This window comes from Diplotaxodon limnothrissa, linkage group LG19 (genome assembly GCF_057381915.1).
Source record: "Diplotaxodon limnothrissa isolate DT_005_m linkage group LG19, D_limnothrissa_male_GT1.1, whole genome shotgun sequence".
NCBI lineage: Eukaryota > Metazoa > Chordata > Actinopteri > Cichliformes > Cichlidae > Diplotaxodon > Diplotaxodon limnothrissa.
This window is the reverse complement of record NC_140614.1, coordinates 20,096,561-20,112,581: the sequence shown is the minus strand read 5'-3', so window position 1 is coordinate 20,112,581 and position 16,021 is coordinate 20,096,561. Positions and strand designations below refer to the sequence as shown.

The following is a 16,021-nucleotide window of genomic DNA, read 5'->3' as shown; positions in this document are numbered from 1 at the left end:
TTCTTCTTCTTAATATTATCATTACCTGTAAAACTTGCTTCCAGTTCTAATAAAGACTGTTAGAGCACTGATATGGTGTCACATGGTTTCTGTGGTTTCCTGTTGGGGTATTAATATCTGCTTGACTATTATGGAGGTTTTTGTATTGGAGGATGAGCATGTTTATCACTGTGCATACTTGCTGCTCCAAAATATTCTCCGCTGTCTTCGGGGTGTTTTGGGTTCAGGATGTGCAGATAACCAGTTTTCTCTCCATCTCCACTCACACTGAAACGACCTTCAAAACCCGGCTCAACTTTCAGGGTTTTATAATATATGTAGGCAACCAGTTTCATGGAGGTGTCTCCTGCTGAGCGGTGATACCACAGAATTGTGTCATAGCTCGAGATGTTATGAGTTAAGGTCAGGTTTATTTGAATGTTTGGTTTTCCTAAGAGTTGAGTTGGAGACTGAAAAACTTGTTTTTGTTTATTGGGGTAAACTCCTGTAAAGAAATAAAGAAACACTGTTAGATATTGCTGTAATGTGCTGCTGCTGGAGAATAAAAACCTTCAGCTTTATTACTGGAAAACAGTGGTGGAGAAGGTGTAAATATTTCACCTCCAATTCCTCCATAGTAAGGTGTTTGTAGAGCGTTCATTTACAAATACATTAAAGAAGAAGGTTAACTAATTAATTACCTTTAATCCAGAGAAAGGTGATGATGGTGATGATAAAATAAGCTGGTGCCATGTTGAATCTCAAGAACTGAATGAAGTCTTTCCTGTGCTTTGAGAAACAGAAGGAGGAACAGGAAGTGATGCAAAGAGATCAGCGTATAAGATGAGATATAAAATAGTCTTCCAAGAAGCCAGACATTCATTTAATTTTTTAAAGTGGTCTGTAACAATAGTACTCCTGTTTGTCTTATTTTGAGTTTCTCAGTTAAGATACTGACTCCATTTTTTATTTGTCATTTATCTTCTAGCATTAAAAAAACATTTGGATTGGCTAATTACAGTATGATTACTATTTTCATCTGAAAGGCTTTTATTTTAGTATATAGGATGTTCAGTTAAGTTTAAAAATGGTTCTCCAGGTGTTTTAGATGTGTATCAAAGCGTTTCTTTGGACACTGGTTACTTTTGCTATTGTAGTGACTTCTAAGAAAAGCTGTCATAATGATGGCTAAGGTTCATGGCCTATCATTACATGTTTCAAATGATGAGCCATGTATGAGATCAATGAAATTAAAAGAAAATGTTTGTTACAAAGATTCATGTCACCTTCTTAGGATCATCTGCCAGGCTGTGTGAGACTCTTCTCTAACTATTAGGGATCAGGTGTATATGCTGGCTGACAGGTACTGTTGGACTGGTTACTGGACTGGACTGGTACAGTTTCTCTCTCAGATTTCACAAGCAGTTGTTTTGTCTGATCTTGGTAGCTTGAGTGTCCACGGTTTTGTGTGGAATCTCGTGTCTGACGGGTGTTTTCACCTAACTGATAAATCATTTATTAGTCATTTGCAAAATTTTTAATGGTAAATATTTTCTGATTTCCTTTGCCAGATGTGGCTGCTTTTTGACTGTATTTGGGCTTTTTAGTTGGTCCAAGACTTTATTGAAAAGTCATTTGTGAGTTGATTACAAAAAGCAGAGAAGATCTGAAGGCAAACAGATCTTCTGTTTGGTGCACAAAAATAAATAAAACTTCAAATAGAAACATAATGTACAGAGCTTAGGTTGCAATCTTACCAAAAATGAATAGTTATTATTCATTTGTTGTGTATTTAAATTGTATCCAAGTTGCAAATCACCCATGAACGACTCTCCAATATGAAGATCAACATCACCTGTGAAGCCTACATCCAGTTCTATTGAAGACTGTTGTTAGAGCACTGATACTGTGTCACATGGTATCTGTGGTTTCCTGTTGGGGTATTAATATCTGCTTGACTATTATGGAGGTTTTTGTATTGGAGGATGAGCATATTTATCACTGTGCATACTTGCTGCTCCAAAATATTCTCCGCTGTCTTCGGGGTGTTTTGGGTTCAGGATGTGCAGATAACCAGTTTTCTCTCCATCTCCGCTCACACTGAAACGACCTTCAAAACCCGGCTCAACTTTCGGGGTTTTATAATTGACATATGCAACCAGTTTCATGGAGGTGTCTCCTGCTGAGCGGTGATACCACAGAATTGTGTCATAGCTCGAGATGTTATGAGTTAAGGTCAGGTTTATTTGAATGTTTGGTTTTCCTAAGAGTTGAGTTGGAGACTGAAAAACCTGTTTTTGTTTATTGGGGTAAACTCCTGTAAAGAAATAAAGAAACACTGTTAGGTGGTGCTGTAATGTGCTGCTGCTGGAGAAGAAAACCTGTGCATGTCAGCTGATTTCTGGGAAAATGGTGAAAGTAAATATTTATATACCACCTCCAGTTCTTCCATCTGTAAAGCATTTTAAGGGGATTCATTTACAAATATATTAAAGAAGAAGGTTAATTAATGAATTAATTACCTTTAATCCAGAGAAAGGCAACGATAAGATAAGCTGGTGTCATGTTGAATGTCAAGAACTGAATGGAGTCTTTACTGTACTTTGTAAAACAGAAGGAGGGACAGGAAGTGATGCAAAGAGACCGGCGTATAAGATGACTGTTCCGCCCTTCTGCAGCCCCTAATCTCTTTGCAGGGGCAGTGCAAGAGTGTTCAGCTGTTGCTAATTGATCACACCTAGTCAGGTGTGGATGAAGGCATACCTGAGGCAGGCTTTCAGGAAGGCTTACTAGTCTTTGTCATAATGGTACTCAATATTTTAGTCAACTTGTTATGTAATTTAAAATAACACCTCTTCTCTGTGAAACTCTGGTATTAGTCTGTGGCTGGGCGTGGTTTGCGATACCGCTGCATGTGAGATGGACACACCTGTGCAGCATCTACAATCATGCCTCGCTGGCATGTTAGAGGTGAACAAAACACAGGCAGGGTTATGGGCTGGTACTAGCAGTTGTTTTGTGTTATGATCTTAACCGATCTTCAAGTAAATATGGCAGTGTAATCCACAAAATTTGAATAATTGTAATTTTAATTCAAACTGTTTAATGCAGACTGTCTCCATGTTGTCATGTTGGAACATGACAACATGGAGACAGTCTGCATTCATCAGACGGAGCCAGACGGGTGGATTTTTCACTCCAGAGAACACATCTCCACTACTCTAGACTCCAGTGGCGGCACACTTCACAACTCTTTGCATTATGCTTGGTCATGTAGGGATTTGATGTAGGTAAGATAATCTTAATCTAAATTAATCTGAAGGCCACATGAAATTTGGAGGTCTGCAGCCATTGAATCTGCAGAAAGTTGGTGACCTCTGTGCACTATGCGCCTCAGTATCGAGTGACACTGCTGTATGATTTTATGTTGCCCACCACTTTTTTTGGCTGAGTTGCTGTTTTTTCTAGTTGCTTCTAGTTGACATTATACCACCAATAGTTGACTGTGGACTTGTTGCACTGATGGCATACTGTCAGAATACTATGCTTGAATTCCTGAGACTGAGCCCTTCTTTCACATTGATTTTATGCACCTGTGGCAATAGACGTGACTGGAACCCCTGAATTCAATGATTTGGATTGGTGAGTTAATACTTGTGGCAACGCAGTGTATGTCTGAAGGGTGAAAGGAAAGCAGTAGTGTAATACATGTGCTGATAAGCTGGGAACTCGGTAAACCACAAAAACAACCCATGATTGTATGGGAGATACTTACTCTTTAACCTACATTCAGGGGTGAGCAAAAAAGAGGTTTTTGTTAAGAGAAGATGGATGTTTGATGCAGTGTGCTTCCCTAGCTGCACAAAAGTAAGTCGCAGTGTGCTCAAGCGGTTTAAGGTTGATTATGGTAAGCAAGCTATGCTTTTTCTCTCCTTCCAGATCTCCAGATAATTTGAAATGTTTTCTAAATGGCTCCTCAACGCTGTCATTGTTGAACTTTGCATATCCATATCCAACAAGTTTCAGAGCCGTTTCTCCGCGTCGCTTCTGGTACCAAAGCATCACTCTGTAGTCAGATTTTTCATGTTTGCACAAAATCTCAACATTGGCATCAGCCTTTTTGATGACAGAAGGAGACTGATGGATCTGAACCCCGAGTGAAAAACCTACAAAAAAAACCCAACAACAACTTAGATTTACTTAAACAATGAAACAAAATAGAAACTTGCTGATCTAGAGGAAAGTTGAAATTACCCATAAGATGACCTAAAATAAGTAAAATGATCATTTTAGTTCTATATCCTGTGCAGCTGCGAGATAAATGTGATACTGATGAGGGTTGTCACTAGTATGTATGTTTAAAAAAAAAAGACATGAGGAAATGATGTATGTATCACATGACAGGGATCCCAGAGAGCAGCTGGATGACTGAAGGTTGCTTAAAGACATAAAACCACAGTTGATAAAAGATGTATGCATTTAGTTTTTGTGTAACTAACAGGAAATCTGCCTCAGTGTGCATATCGCGCTGCACAGTAATACACCGCGCTGTGCTCAGACTCTTTTAGACCCGCTATAAACAGAGACCCCCTCTTAGCTGTATTTCCACTTAAATCTCCAGTGATGTTGCAATACTTTTCAAAATCTCCTTCATATTTTATTGTGCTATAGTCCACATATCCAATTAGTTTCAGAGCTGTGTCTCCAGGTGACTGCTGGTACCACAGCATCACTCTGTAGTCAGTTTTTTCATGGGTGCAGATTAGTTGTACATCATCACCAGCATTTCTGATAGCAGCAGAGGGAGACTGACGGACCTGAACTCCCAATGAAATACCTGCTGTAAGCAGAGGTTGACACATCAATAATATAAAATGTGAAAGCAAAGATTGTAAATCACATTTAAGTGTGAAGCAGTTACCTGTGAGGAAAAGGCCAAAAAGAAATCTGATCATTGTGTAGAGTTCTGACATGAGCTACAAAAAAAAAATGCTGTATCGCAGCATTTAAATCAACAGAGTCTGTGTGGCAGGTGCTTTCTCACAGAGCTGGGTGTCATTGCATGAAGAAACCAGTGTGATGTAGGCAGAGGAGGAGTGGCTTCATGTGATTTATCTATACAAGCTCTCCTTTTATTAGATTTCACAACAAATGATGTTTTTGGACAGCTTTCCTTATAACAAACATAAAAAACGGTCACAAAATACGTTAGCCAATGAAAACATGATTACATCAAACCACAGTACAACCACAAAAGCAGGTGTATGTGATCAGTTTATTCCCTATCTTCTTTTTAAACCACTGATGATTCCACATTGTGCAGTTTTTGTAAGGTTCAAAGAGCCTTTTTGTCATTGTGCTTCTCTCGCAGCACAGTAGTAAACTGCATTTTGCTCTTCTCCTGTAAGTTTAACTATGAGAGAACTCTTCTTTGCTGTATTCCCAGTCAGGTCTCCAGAGATGTTGAAATTATTTTTATATAGCTCTTCCATTGTGACATCTTTGGAGTATAAATACCCAATGAGTTTCATAGCTGTGTCTCCAGGTGGCTGCTGGTACCAGAGCATCACCCAGTAGTCTGTTTTATTATGGGTGCAGAAAATCTGAATTTTGTCACCAGGTTTGCCACTAGGTTGTGCGATAATATCAGAGGGAGTCTGATGAACTCTAAGACCCTCACAAACACCTGTATGAAGAAAAAAAACTGAATATTATTAGTTATGCTCTGATCAATACTGAACAAAAAAACTAAACTAAATGTACAGTATTAGTCAAACATCAACAAATATAGTTGAAACAAGTTTTTACCTGCCAGGCAAAAGAGGAGAAACGTGATCATTTTGAGAAACTGCTCAAAAAGCGACTAAGACTACACATGGGCTTTTGCATGAGATGAAAGTGACTAATAGTGGCTGATAGTGATGGTAACTGAAGTGATAAACACAATTACTCCCAGACAGAAAAAGGCTTCAGCTACTTGGGAGGAGCCAGGAGTTCAAGTGAATTTATGAGGACTGAGAGAGCCTAAAAGAAAAACCCAGTTAATCAAAACTCCAGTCAGTATAAGTGAGGCAAAAAGCTTCTGTAGTCTTCTGTAATCTACATTTTGTGATGTGATAGATGGAGAGAAATTTATCAACTCAGTGGCTGTATAAGTAATTATCTCTTACTCTCTTAGTAAAAGATTATCATTGAACAAAATTCATAGTTGACATTTAAAGTTGTTTTGTTTGCTGTGAACTCTTTGTTTGTGCTCCCTTAAATCTTAACTACCTACTTTATATTTCATATGCTGCATGTTAAGGTGAAGTGTTTCTTGAGCCCTATAGTGCCACCTGGTGACATGATATAAAATGCTTGTTTTTCCCCCCCCAATATACATCTAATTGATTAGCAAACAGTTTTTGTACAGCTTCTCCTACTTCTCACATTACTGTGTCTGCCAACAGCACAAAAATACACCCCACTGTCATTAAACTGCAAGTGTTTCACAGTGAGAGTCCCAATGTCAAAGTTTTTTTTGCTGGCTAAATATTTTGCTTCAGAGATGTCTCCATATTCAATTTTTCCCCCAAGAAGTTTGGAGAGGATGAAGGTCATGGTCTTTCCCGGTCGCTGAATGTACCAGTATGTCTGGATATAGGTAAAGCCTTTGTTATGGCTGCAGTTCATCTCTGCAGAACTGGACACATAACTCCAGCTGATTTTAGGATATTGAGTAACATCCTGGCAGTGACCTGTGCAGAGAAAATACAACATTCAAACAGAATTTGATATCTTCTTATATAATCTGAAACAAAAAAGTGTATTTACTCATTTTTTCCCCCTCATTTAAACATTTTCCATATTCATTGATGAACTATTACAGCAATCTGTTTATAAAATAAGCAGAAAATATCTCAGGTATTAGTTGGCAATATTTTAAATAAATAGTATAAATGTTCCAGGTATTCCTTGACAGAGGGGAAAAAAAGAAGCCATAACAAAAATAAACTTGGTTGTTGCAGTGCACACCATGACTATAGCAGAAAATATTTCCATTTCAAATGTTAATTATTAATTACTACCTTGAAGCCAAAGGGGAAAAAGTACAAATCTAATGAAAACCTGCATCATGATAGTGCTCCAGTTTCCTGAGATGCTGCCACTGCAGATATACTGAACATCTGAGGGCATTTAAATACTGTGTGTTGCCTGACAGAAGGAAGCTAACTTTGAAAAAAAAGGAGGGGAAAAAACCCTCTTCGCAGGTGCTGGTGCAGCACCGTGTGCTGAGGGGGAACACATGGTGAGGTTTTTGTACTGAAGTGCAGTGCTTTCTAGCATTGTGTTGAGTGACAGCACAGAAGTACACTGCGCTGCTGTTTGGGCCCAGTTTTTCGATTGTTAGTGTGCAAGTCTTATTTTTATTCGCATCTCCTTTTAATTTCACATCAAGTCCTTTCTCAGGATTATCCACGGTGCCGTACACGTATCCCAAGAACTGCAGATGTCTGTTGTTCATTTGCCTATACCAGAGGATTCGATCATAGCCCTGAATACTGTGAGAACAGTTTATTTTGACTTCTTCTGTTTCCTTTGAAATGTACAGCTGGGCTGGAGTCTGGTAAATTTGGGAATTCAGAGAAGAACCTGTTGAAAAGACATAAAAAAAAAAACCCTCTGACTACAAATGTGACAAATTTTCCACATGTCAGTTTGTGCATGTATGATTAACTAGATTAAGTTGAGTAAGTAACCTTTATAAAAACCAAGAAGAGCAACACTTTAACAACAATATATATTTGCAGCTCCTTACTGAAACAAGTGCCGGAGAATAAAAAAAAATGACCAGAAATAAAGTGTTTAAGTTAATACAACCGATCTACTTCTTCTGACAATTAATCCTAGTTTTAGAGACCATAGGAACCTCATGGTTGCAAGCAAATACCTCTTTAAAACATTTTAAAGAATAAATACAATACTAATTTTTACCTGAAACATGGAAAAAACCAACAAGAGAACAATACAAGAGAATGATCATCATTGTGTTCTCTGACTTCAGTTTAAGAGCAGTCTGGTTATAGGTTAGCCTTTCAGGAATACAAGAGACCAGGTTTTTAAGGTGGGTGGTGTCTTACGGGTTCCTGCTCTTCTATATGTTATGTTAAATGCTGCTAACCACTATACACCGCTGCCTCAACAAAGATATGCTGCCATCTTGTGAAAGAAAGTAAAACAAACCCTCAAGAATATATTCAAAGTTAGTCAGAAAACAGTCCCTTTGTAAAATCATTAACTTATTATTCATTAGTAGATATGAATGTGTTCACTCATATTCACAAGACAAGTTATTTGTCACGTTATTAATAATCTCCCCATTCACACTTCCCTTGTGCTTTTGGAAATTAGTTTTTTCCTTTTCTGTTTCCGTTTTTCCCTGTTTCCCTTGTGTTTTGTGTGCTTTTGCAGCATTTTTCTTATTGCTGGTATTTTCTTAAGTTGAAGTCCAATTTGGCCTCTCAGGGCCACCGTTGGCTACTTCAGGCCCCGATTAAGACCAGGCTCCTTGTCAGTCACTTAAATTGATGAGATGCAAGTTTAATGATAAATACATATTGATTAATTTATTTTCCTTTTTTTCATTTTATTTTTAACATGGTTAAAACCAGCTTTTTAATCATTTGAATTTAGTTGTTTTCAGTCCCATTGCCAAAGGTGTGTACAGTCAAGCACATAGCCATTTAATCTGTCTTTGACAATGTTTGTGGAAAAATGGGTTCTTCTAAAGAGTTTCAAACACGGTTCATTAATAGGATGGAACCAATGTAACAGTCAGTTAAGTGGTTATGTAAGTGTTACTGGTATTAAAGTGGTATTATTGCAAAGTCCATGCATCTGTGGCAAAAGGCACAGTGCATCAAATTCCCCAGTGTTCTGCTCACTCAATAACTGGGATGAATGTCAAAATAAAACATAGCACTGATAATTTAAAGTATTGGTCAGTTGTTTCTTATAAACACCATTGCACCAACGGACATGACTAAGACTAACCTGTTTATTTGACAGTAATATTTAAACTATGTTTGACTATAAACAGTCTTACTGAAGGCTTGAGGTGTTTGTTTAGTATAACAGGATGTGGCAACTGTATTTCATTATTGCACAGAAGAACCTCATATTATAATATCTGATCTGGATGGGGAGCAAGACCAATGTTGGCTAGAAGTGTGATCCAGGTGCAGAAGGCTGTGAGCTACAAAACTGAAATGAAAAAGGGGTAAAAAAGTAGCTGACAGGAGGTTTTTGTATTGAGAAACAATGGAATATAGCACTGTGTGGCTAGCAACGCAGAAATACACTGCACTGCTGTTCGGGTTGAGACCTTTAATTGTCAATGTGCAGGTCTCGCCTTTAGTTGAACGCCCAGTCATCGTCACATTTACTCCAGTCTCTGGATATTCTTTATCGACATTCATGTATCCCAGGAGCTGCAGCTCATTATTCTTTGATTGCTTGTACCAAAAGATTCGGGTATAGTCCTGGATATGATGGACACATTTGATTTTGGCAACTGTTTCTTCAGATGTGTAGAAAGATTCAGCAGGAGTCTGTTGGACTTTGTCAATGTGAGAAGACCCTGCTGAAACAAGTATGTCTGCATTAAGGAGACTAATGCAAAACAATTATGCAGTAATAGAATATTTTAATTATAGACCTACTTAGCGACTTAAATAAAAATAAAAGAAACAATAATATTTACCTGACACCTGTACAAGTCTAAAGATTAAACACAAGAAGATGATCATGATGCAGTGTTTTCTGAGTCTCAGTCTATTTGATGCTGAGGTTCTGCCTTACTGTAGGCTGGTATGGCGATTACTGTATTCCTACTTCAGAGGAAACCCTCCCACTATGTAAGCATACAGAACCTTTAAGGGTGGGTTGTATCCCATCACTTCCTCTTTTAACATTAAAGCCAACTACTCGTGCACACCACTCTGGACCAAAATGTGTGAGAAGAAGCAAAAAAACCCACACAAAGCAGTTTAATAAAGCTTGCTTTTTACCCTAGGTAGTGTTGTAAGCTCTAGATGTAAAACCTTCAACATCTCACACGATGCCAGTATTTTCATACCTAAACAGTTTCCTTCTTTTCTCTGATACTACTAATTTGATAGTATTAATATACTGTTCAGCTTTTGTGTATTTGGATAATTTAAGAACAGATAAGACTTACTTAAAATACAATAAAATTGAGGATTGGAGTCATCACTGCAGTCCAATCCTCAAGTTTAATTTACTGAAGACATATTGAATATTGAGGATGCTTTTTATACCAGGATGTGGTAACTTGAATGCTGCATTCTTGTTCATAATGAATCTTAATGTTAATATGTTAAATGTTAATATGTGATCTGGGTTAGAGGACAAATGCGTGCTGGTTTGAAGTGTAATACAGATGGGGCTGTCAGCTGAAAACTGAATTTGTTAGTAAGGGGTAAACGAAATGCTGCAGATGTGTGTGTGTGTGTGTGTGTGTGTGTGTGTGTGTGTGTGTGGGGGGGGGGGGGGGGGGTTCTATAACAGGACATGATAGCAACAAATGTTGCTTTGCTGCTCATGAGGAACCTTCTATTTTGATATCTGATCTTTGTGACACCAACATTGGTTATAATATCTGATTCCAGGTGTGAGAGGCTGTGAGCTGTAATACAGATATTCACAAATGTGTTTGATAGGTTTCTGTATGGAAGTCTAGCGATGTGCACTACTGTGGTAACTAGCAGCACAGAAGTACACTCCACTGCTGTTCAGTTTGGTTTCCTTAATCGTTAATGTGCAGTTCTTGCCTTGACTTGCACTCCCTTCCATCACCACATTCACTCCAGCCTCTGGATTACCTCCTGTTAAAACCATGTATCCCAGCAATTCTAATTGTTTCTTTGACTGTTTGTACCAGAGGATTTGGTTATAGCTTGAAATATTATGCGAGCAGGAGATTTTAGCATCTTCTCCATTTGTGTAAATATCAGCTGGAGTCTGGTAGACTTTGTCGCTGTAAGAGGAACCTGTTGGACAGATATCAACCAAAAGTAAGAGACAATTCATTAACTTAAAACTTAAAAATGATGTATTAAAAAATTCAATTTATATCCTGTTATATTTCTAATACTCTTTAATACTGGCTTAAATATATTCAGCACAATTAAGCTGTTACCTGAAACTAGAATACAGTTTAAATGACAGCTCAGGAGTAGAATAATCACGATCATCATCTCGCTATGAAAGGTGTTGTATGGTTGAAGTAAGACTAAATCTGCTTTAGAGCAAACAGTCATTCAGTGGGTGGAGCTTATTATTAGAACTGTCACGGTGTCAGCCTTCTTCAATTTACAAGTCATTGCAATGATATACTGGAGTGCCATGACAGGAAATGTTACAGGTGCACAGGGCTGTGAACTCTAAGAAGAGATGAAAACTGATGATTGGGAGGTTTATGTATTGGGGAGCAGTGATACATCGCACTGTGTGACTAGCAGCACAGAAGTAAACTGCACTGCTGTTCACAATGAGTCCTTTAATTGTTAGAGTGCAGGTACTGCCTTGAATTGCGCTCCCACTTATTTCCACATTGGCACCAGTCTCTGGATATCCATCATTCACATTCATGTATCCCAGGAACTGCATCTGATCGTTCCTTGATTGCTTGTACCAGAGGATTTTATCATAGTACTGAAAGCTGTGAGAGCAGCTGATTTTAGCTGTTTCTTCAGCTCTGTAGTATATTTCTGCAGGATCCTGCTGGACTTGGTTATGGAGAGAAGAACCTGTAAGATGATTTATACAAAAAATAATTTCAGGACAGGAGTTTAAGACAAGAACAACTATTTTTTCATTACATAAAATACAGTTCTTGAATCACTGGTACTCATAAACACATTATCCATTTGAAATACAAGGAACAATTAAGAATTTATTACCTGAAACCAGAATAACGTCAAAGCTTAGCAAGAAAAAAAATATCATGATGCTGCGTTTTCTGACATCAGTCTGTATAATGTTTCTGTAACACTGTATACTGATTCCATCTCCTTATAGCCCCTCCCATCAGGGAAGTAGCACAACCTTTAAGAAGGGCTGTATGGCCTAGTATTTCCTCCACTTCTTGACACTAACCAATCAACTACCACTACACACCACATTTAGAATTGTGCATAATAACTGTTGCGGGTAAAAATGACTGTTTAAGCTCCAAAGTAATCATATTTCTCGGTAGCTGAGCAACTCACAAACACGCATATGACTGCAGCCAGTTTAGACTGCTGGGTTGAAAGTGATACACAAATGTTACTAGTACCATGTTGATATGATTGCAATCAGACTTTTATTGAATCCTGTCCCATTATAAAGGTCTACCTATAGATATCCTGTCACTGTGTCAAAGATAGTCATGCAGTTGTAAGAAGCTTTGAACTATCTGATATGACTAGTAACTCTCCTACTCTGTGCTAAAGACCAACACAAAAATACACTACACTTATTTGCATTTCCATTCATCTTGACATCAACTTCACCCTCTGGAATTCATGACTTCCTAATACATATTAAAGAAAGATTTGGCTGCTTGGACATGAACCTGTGAGAAATGACAAAAAAACCCTTTTTTAAAGATCACAACAACAATGGAAGCACGACTCAGTGCAAGGCTGGGATGTTAAGAGGCTTGTGAGTTCATTATCATTCTTTTAAGACATGTATCTTATAAACGCTTATAAAGCCCTTTCTTTGTCTGCTTAAAACTGCATTTGGTTATAAGATCTGAAGGCTACATGAGCAGTAGATTTTTGAGCAATAAGAGCAGCCTTGTTTGTGTCAACGAAACAAAAACAGTGAAACAATAAAGAAATGTTCATCTGAACCCCAAAGATGAGAGCTGATTCAACTGAGAATCAGTCAAGTTTACTGTGTTTACATCTTTTTAGGTGCTGATTATATCGACCTCTGTAAAAACAGATCCAAAATTCAAAGTATTTAAATTTTTTTCTAAAATAACTACTTCGTTTAAAGGTCATCAGTCACAAATTCAACAAATTCAATTCAACACGTTGATAATGACGTGTGAGAATTTGTAACATCTTCGTGTTCTTGCTGAAATAAGACAGTGCACATGTTTTGAATACTGGAGGATGTGGTGGTTTAAATAGTGCCTTGCTGCTCATGAGGAACATTCTGTTGTGATATCTGATCTTTGTGAGACCAAGATTGGTTATAATTGTTGACTCCAGGTGTGAGGAGCTGTACAAAACTTGTGGTGTTAGGTTTTTGTATAGAGGTGGAGTGATTTGCAGCGCTGTGGAAACTAGCTGCACAGAAATACACTCCACTGCTGCTCGGTTTGATATCCTTAATCGTCAATGTGCACTTCTCGCCAGTTCTTGCACTTCCATTCATCATCACATTCACTCCAGTCTCTGGGTTGTCGTTGTTTAAATACATGTATCCCAGAAATTGTAGCTGTGTCTCTAACTGTTTGTACCAGAGGATTTGGTTATAGCTTGGAATACTGTGTGAGCAGTAGATTTTAGCATCTTCTCCTCTTGTGTAAATGTCAGCTGGATCCTGGTCGACTTGGTCACTTAAAGAGGAACCTGCTGAAGAGATATCAATCAAAGTAAGCCACAACATGTAAGAATATGCCTTAAAATTATGCTACTTAAAAAATACAAATATACCAACATTATAATAATAGTGTAGTTTCTTATTAAAATGCAGTTAATGTATTCATTTTATTACCTGAAACTAAAATACAGTTAAAATAAATGCCCAGAAGTAGAGTAATCATGATGCTGTGAAAGATGTTATCAGTTGTGATGAGAAAACAAACTCAAGTAAACCATCATTCAACAGGTGGAGTCTTATGTCCTCAGCTTATATCATAGCTCTGACAGCCATGACTACACATTCAGCCTACCGGTTCAGTATAAAAGTCAAAGATAGACTGCCACCTTATGACAGGAAGTGTTACAGGTTCAAAGAGGCTGTGAGCTGTGAGAAGAGCTGAAGTTGGTTATTTGGGAGATTTAAGTGAAATGGAGCAACCTTGTTGTTTGTAAAAGTGACAGTAAAAACAATTTATAGCTGAAATCAATATAACTTTAAAGGGTGAATAGGAAGATGATGACACTGATGACAAATGTTATCTCTTTATAATTTGTAGATGTTACACTTGTGAACAAAATGTGCATTTGTTTTAGACTTCTTTCAACAGTGTTGTTGCTTGTAGTTTAATGACTTCATTAAACTACAGTGAAGTTGCTTTTCAATTCTTTTTCTACATTTCTGTTTAGTGACAGTTTGTTTTAGTACTGAACAAGTGCATTAAAGTCAAGTTCAGTGTGTTAAGTGAAAATTCAAAGGACAGCTGAATGGTGATTATTAAGATCAGTGCATTTATGTATCTGCAATTAATCAACATCTTCTGTCTTTGCAGAGTTCTCTTCTCTTTAAGAGCAGAGTAAAAATCTACAATAAAATAGTGCTCATGTTGAAATCCTACACGGGAGATATTGTTATTATTGGAGGTTGATTGATTGATTGATTTATTTATTTATTTAGAAATGTGGCTTCTTAAATGTGTAATTGTGTTTATTAGGTTTTTGCATTGAGGTGCAGTGATGTGCAGCACTGTGGTATCTAGCAGCACAGAAGTACACTCCACTGCTGCTCACTTTGAGATCCTTAATCGTTAATGTGCAGTTCTCGCCTTTATTTGCATTCCCTTCTATCATCAAATTCACTCCAGTTTCCGGATAACCTTTGTCAATGTTCATGTATCCGAGATAATGTAGCTGTTTTTTTGACTGCTTGTACCAGAGGATTTCATCATAGCTTTGAATACTGTGTGAGCAGTAGACTTTAACATCCTCTCCTTTTGTGTAAATGTCAGCAGGAATCTGGTCGACTTGGTCACTTGAAGAAGAACCTGCGGAAGACATCAACCAAAGAAAAGACCCAAAATAGAAAAATAATAGAAATGTGTTATAAAATGCAGCTTAAATACAGTTATAACTGTAGCTGTGGATAACACTGTTCTAAAGTGTATTTAATACATTCATGGCATTACCTGAAACTAGAATATTGTTAAAATAGATGCTTAGAAGTAGAATAATCATGATTCCTTGATGCTCTCAGTTCTGCTCCTTTGTGCAAAAACGTTCTTATGAACAAACCATCATTTAGCAGGTGGAGTCTCAGCATCCTTATCTTATTATCATAATCGTCATAGTTTCAGTCACTACCACCAATTTACATTTGTGTTTCAGTGTAAACGTTTGAGTAAAAGTATACTGCCACCTAATGAGAGGAAGCGTTACAGGTTCACTGGGCTGAAATGTTGTTATTGGGAACAGTTAACAAGAAGAAGATGAGAAGAAGATGATCGTGATGTTGTGTTTTCTTGCTGAAGTAAATATCAATGTACTTGATATTACGTCTTACTGTATGTTATTATGCTCATTATTTCTCCCTCCCATCAAGTAAACAGACCCAACCTTTTAAGGTGGTTTGAGTTGCACAGACTGGCCATCATCCTAAAGTTTTCCTTTTTACTTTGAAGGTTATTAATCTTTGTTTTGTACATTTTGTCCATAACAGTACCTCCTACTGTATTTACTCACACTGTAACTGTAACTACTCCATCATTTTAATCTGTGTAATTAAAAGAATCTCAAAATTAAGTGATTGGTAAAAGAAAAATTGTATTTCCAAATGTTTAAAGAACATTTTTCAGTATAGAAGCTACTACGTTATTTACAGCCCACTAAAGAACAACAGAGGAACAACTCTAAATATATGTAAAAATTTGAGTCCTCAGCGTGCTGAAATCAGATGCCGCTGATATTTTGAATATTAGAGGTACTTTTGATAAAAGGATGTGGCAGCTTACATGTTGTATTGCTGCTCATTGCAGCAACTTTCTATTATAATATCTGCTTTTTGTGAGACCAACATTGGTTATAATGGTGGATACCAGGTGCAAGGAGCCGTGAGCTGTAATCCA

At 37.5% G+C, this 16,021-nt stretch overlaps 1 gene segment (V, D, J or C); it reads right to left on the bottom strand.

Annotated features, from left to right (window-relative positions):
- The window catches only part of LOC146612074 (T-cell receptor beta chain C region-like), a 37,681-nt gene extending 22,547 nt beyond the window's left edge, over positions 1-15,134 (bottom strand). Inside the window, 2 exon segments of the C gene segment in view lie at positions 11,488-11,789; positions 15,086-15,134. Of these exon segments, the coding sequence occupies positions 11,488-11,789; positions 15,086-15,134 (351 nt within the window).
- Between the last annotated feature and the right edge of the window lie 887 nt (positions 15,135-16,021).